At 36.9% G+C, this 5,267-nt stretch overlaps 2 protein-coding genes across 3 annotated transcripts in view; one reads left to right on the top strand and one right to left on the bottom strand.

Annotated features, from left to right (window-relative positions):
• LOC106879173 (progranulin) overlaps positions 1-396 on the top strand; it is a 19,940-nt gene extending 19,544 nt beyond the window's left edge. For both annotated transcript variants that reach the window (XM_014928617.2, XM_014928618.2), the window contains one exon: positions 65-396. In XM_014928617.2, coding sequence (XP_014784103.1) covers positions 65-211 — 147 coding nt within the window. In that variant the 3' untranslated portion in view covers positions 212-396. The remainder of the gene's footprint in view (positions 1-64) is intronic.
• The window catches only part of LOC106879172 (little elongation complex subunit 2), a 24,985-nt gene that overhangs the window by 4,139 nt on the left and 15,579 nt on the right, over positions 1-5,267 (bottom strand). The window contains exons 12-16 of the mRNA XM_014928615.2: positions 4,865-4,940; positions 3,347-3,397; positions 2,610-2,696; positions 2,338-2,486; positions 1,147-1,252 (exon numbers count right to left, since the gene is read on the bottom strand). Coding sequence (XP_014784101.1) covers positions 1,179-1,252; positions 2,338-2,486; positions 2,610-2,696; positions 3,347-3,397; positions 4,865-4,940 — 437 coding nt within the window. The 3' untranslated portion in view covers positions 1,147-1,178. The remainder of the gene's footprint in view (positions 1-1,146; positions 1,253-2,337; positions 2,487-2,609; positions 2,697-3,346; positions 3,398-4,864; positions 4,941-5,267) is intronic.

Genomic DNA, 5,267 nt, shown 5'->3' with positions numbered 1-5,267 from the left:
TACTTGTTTGTCCCCCCCCACCATTGCTCGACGGCTAATGTTGCTGTCTGCCTTTCTTTTCCAGGCTGTTTGCTGTGCTGATTACATGCACTGCTGCCCACAAAACTTCATTTGTGATTTAAACGAGAAGAGATGTGTTAAAAAAGGTTACTTATTTTTGATGTCACCATTGAAGACTGCTAAACAAGCCAAGGCTGGAGCAACATCATAGACATGTTAATCAGTCATCTTAACTTTTACATTTCTTCTTTCATTCTTTCAAATTCCTTGTCTTTTTTTTTTATTCATTTACTCTCAATTTTTTTTTTTGTATTCCTCTGTTAATTTTTATATAATAGTTTGAGCAATTAAAAAAACTGAATGCCTTATTAATGTCATGCAGTTTTTTGTTTTTTATCTTGTGTTCTTGTATTGATTTCAGTCATTGAATGATAATTATGCTGGGAATCACATCTTGAAGACTTTAAATAATTTTTTCAACTCCAGCAGTTTTTGTTGTACTAAATTCATTGATTAATGAACAAAATTCTTCCTTTCTGTAAAAGGACCTACACTGAGGCAGCCCTAAATGCTATGGGGTACAGTAATCCCTCGCCATATCACTGAGACCCCCTTCAGTCATGAAGGGCCATGGGATTGCACCTAGGAAGTTTCCTTCTGAGGCACAAGTCCAGGCAAGGTTGTTTGTGGAAAGCCAACAGTCGCCCTTGAATACCAGCCTCCCTTCTCTACGCCACTGATGTTATCCAAGGGAAAGGCAAAGGGGCCAAAACAGTTTGGCACCAGTGACATCACAACTCATTTCTACAGATGAATGAACAGGAGCAATGTGAAATAAAGTGTCGTGCTCAAGAACACAACACACAGCCCGGTCCGGGATTCGAACTCACAACCTTACGATCATAAGCTCAACGTTCTAACCACTGAAAAAACCATAAGTACCGGGGACGATTCTTCAACTAAAATTCTTCAAGGTGGTGCCCCAGCATGATCACAGTGTCACAACTGAAACAAGTACAAGCTAAACAAATAGGACGATGCTAGTTGTAGATACACCATTTTGCTGGAATAATAAAGAGAGGTCATAGCTGGACTAATTTGGATGTGGATTGACCAGGGGCCAAACAGCAAGAAGGACAAACTTACAATTTATAGTTTTTATTCTCGTGATATTTACATCAGGACCTCTTTGCTTTCTTCTCACTTTTTTGTGAGGACGTTGCAACATTCTTCTTCTTCCATTTTCTTTTACCTGTGAAAGAAAACAGAAGGAATGAAACATACCAGAAATACCTGTTAAATCCCCTTCAAATCATGTTCTGTCATTTTAAAACAGAGAAGGACACTTTAAATGTAATCCAAGATATATAAAATGATGAGAAGGTCACCGTTGGATCTTCAATTTCTTTATTGCCCACAAGGGGCTAAACATAGAGGAGACAAACAAAGGGGTTTAAGTCGATTATATCGGCCCCAGTGCGTAACTGGTACTTAATTTATCGACCCCGAAAGGATGACAGGCAAAGTCGACCTCGGCGGAATTTGAACTCAGAACGTAAAGACAGACGAAGTACCGCTAAGCATTTCGCCCAGCGTGCTAACATTTCTGCCAGCTCATCACTGGATCTTCACTGATCAAAAGTCTACTCAATCGGGACTGACCAGGGGTTAAACAACAAGAGAAATGAACCGAGAACACTTGGACTGTGGCATACTTTGCTTGAAATAACAGCAAAATGTCCTTCAGATCAGTCCATCTGACCTATGCAAGTATGGAAAAGATGGATGTTAAATGATGATGATGTAAAGCCAGACATGTTTGTTTTCTCGAAAAATTGGAAAGAAGCACCACTAACTTACAATTATCATCACATGATGTCAAGATAAGGAAGCACAGACACACCCTACCCCTTCCATGTGAAGCTGAGTCACTCAATATATATATATATATATATATATATATGACTCAGCGTCACATGTTCTACACACCCATGAAACTAAGTCATATGAGATGAGTGAAATTATATTATATAAGAGAAAATGATTTCTTTCTGTCTGACTACAACGTCTGTGTAGAGAGAGGGAAGAAGGAGAGGAGAGAAAGTTTGTTGAGAGGTCCAAATATTCTACCTTTTTTGTGTTCAAACCAGCCAGATCAAACTTCTCACACTTACCTACAATGTCATTCTAAAATTATAAACAATCACATCATTGAAATCTCAAAGTTACAAGATAATGTATGATTAATTCGAAACAATGTGAATAAATAAGCTAATCTGGATGTTTAAGGATTAAATGGCAAATGATTGTTCACTGGTCATAAAATCATTTACTTACCTTTCGGATTAAATGTTGCCGGGATCCGTCCATTACTAATATGATAAGGTGTCAACAGTTGTGTATCAAGTGGAATCCATGGCACATTGAGTGGGTGTGCAGCATTGATATTCTTGGAGTATTTCTGGTAGAGGTCAGAGCAATTTAATCTAAGAAAATAAAATGGTACTCTTTTACACATTTCAGTCATTTGACCATGGCCATGCTGGAGCCGTTTCTGCCAGCGTGCCACCTTATAAATAGAATATAATGAATAAATCTAAATAACTTACATGGTATGACGATTTGAAACAGCTTCGCTTATTATACAACTGGTCTCTCCAGCACAATGACTCAGCAGATATCTTGAAGATTTTAAACTGGAAAATACAAGTTGGATTAAAACAATAAAATTCTTGAGTCAAAGGAAACTAAAAGTGTTTGGTGTCATTGTTTAATCCTTTAGCAGTCAAACCTGCCATATCCAACCAAAATATTTCACTTGTTTTATGTTGAAACTGGCCGCATCTGGTCTCTCACATCAACCTTACAATGTCATTCTAAAACTGAACAACCACATCATCGAAATCTCTCTGCTACATGATAATGCATGATTAATTCAAAACAATATAAATAAACAAAAACATTACATTTGACAAAATAATCTGAATACAAAAAGGTTAATAAAGTTTGTAAGTTTGGTGCAGGGGTGGATGCAGGGTACAAAAGAATTGTAATGATTTTTGTTTCAAGATGGCAGTGTTGTTCGCATGCCAGACAAAATTCTTAGAGGTATTTCATCCATCTTTACATTCTGAATTCAAATTCTACCAAGACTGACTTAACAAAAACTGGTTTCAAAGACAAAACAGCAAAGTCAAATGCCTTGCTCAAGGGTGCAACACAGTGACCCAAAGTAATATCTTGACCATGTATTTTTGTAGTTTAATACATTAATATCTCGGTTAAGCATGGGAGACCCCTTAGAGTAAAGGACAGTAAAACGTTGGATTGGAAACTGTTTTCTCACCTGTGAAATTTGCAGAAAATGTTGTAGAGAAATGTATTGCAATGGACAGGACTGAAATGAGAAGAATTAAAATACAGCATCAATTACACCACGTAACATGGTTTTTGTCCTTGGCTACCAACTGTTATTTCCCATTTACTTATCTCTAGGAAGTATGAAAAATGGCCAATATTTCCTTCAAACTTTGCATTTATGATATTTATTCAAACCCTAAAGAATTCCTCTCGGCATATGGTTATGATGCTCCCCCACTACTCCTATTCATGATCAGGGATGCACATATTGTAAGCCACTGAGGGACATGCTTGAATGGTTATGGTCAAGCAACTGACAAGCAAAACTGTGGTATTGAGCAGAATATTTGCTGTAACGATATTTCTGCTTCAGCAACTCAATGCTGAATCTGTCTGAAATGTAATGGAAAACAGACCAGTTTCAAAACTTTGATGTCCAGGTGACAAAAGCAAAGCTTGAAAGGAATGGTAGTGATTTCCTTTGATTTGTAGATAGAAGCAAACAGGAAATAACACTTACAGACCGAATACAAAAAGATTAAAGTTTTGTTACAGTGTTATTAACTCTTTAGCATTTAAACCAGCCATACCTGGCCCAAATAATCTGTATCTTGTTCAAACTGACCAGATCCAGCCTCTCACACCTACCCTACATTGTCATTCTTAGAATGAACAAATCATATCATTGGAACCTCAAAGCCGCAAGATAATGCATGGTTAATTCAAAACAATGAGAATAAATAAGCATTACATTTGATGGAGGAGTTAACTGAATGTTAAAGGGTTGAAAGATAATAATAATAATAATGATAATAATAACGATAGTCTCTTGTAGTCTGAGAAGGATGGTTCTGCAATCTCTTGTTGAACAATTTGCATGTGTTTGTGTTGCACATATGCCGGTGGCACGTGAAAAACAACATTCGAGCGTGGTCATTGCCAGTGCCGCTGGACTGGCTCCCATGCAGGTAGCACATAAAAAGCACCTTTTGAGTGTGGTTGTTGCCAGAACTGCCTGACTGGCTCTCATGCCAGTGGCACATAAAAGCACCCACTACTGTCTTGGAGTGGTTGGCGTTAGGAAGAGCATCCAGCTGTAGAAACATTGCCAGATCAGATTGGAGCCGGGTGCAGCCTTCTGGCTCCCCAGTCCTCAGTCAAACCATCCAACCCATGCCAGCATGAAAAGCGGACGTTAAACGATGATGATGATGATATACACACACACATACATAATATATATATATAAATATGAGGGCAGGGGTGCATGTGTGTGTGTCCTGGCTTGACAACCAGTGCTGGTGCGTTTACATCTCCGTAACTTAGCGGTGCAGCAAAAGAGACCAATACAATAAGTACTGGGGTCAATACATCTGATTAATTCTTCAAAGCAATGCCCCAGCATGGCGGCAGTCTAAAGACTGAAACAAGTAAAAGAATAAAATACATTAAATATATAAATTTTTAGAGTACAACAACAACAATTAAAAAAAAAACATATTACTTGAATTTCTGCAGAATTTTCTGGAAATTGCATGTTTCATACATCAATATTTCTGAAGTAAAAGCATCAATCCGAACTGGAAAGTAAAAAAAATAAACATAAACAAAAAAAAAGTACATCAAAACTTAGAAAATTAATTTTATATATATATATTTATATAAATAAGGATAAGATCAATATTTAAAATATTGATCTTATCAAGTGGCCAGCATGGGAATAAAAACCATCAAAGGTAATAATCATTTAAAATTATAATACAGGGTATCTAAGAGATACCGCCACGCTGAAAAATAGCAGTCAAATCCTGACTCTAAAACCACAATAAATGTCCACTGTACTATAAATAATTTTAAATTTATATATATATATATATATGCAGGGCAGGGAATTGTCAATTAGTAAT

The sequence above is a fragment of the Octopus bimaculoides genome, chromosome 27 (genome assembly GCF_001194135.2).
Source record: "Octopus bimaculoides isolate UCB-OBI-ISO-001 chromosome 27, ASM119413v2, whole genome shotgun sequence".
Lineage (NCBI taxonomy): Eukaryota > Metazoa > Mollusca > Cephalopoda > Octopoda > Octopodidae > Octopus > Octopus bimaculoides.
The sequence above is the reverse complement of the archived record's forward strand: the minus strand, read 5'-3'. Positions and strand labels throughout refer to the sequence as shown.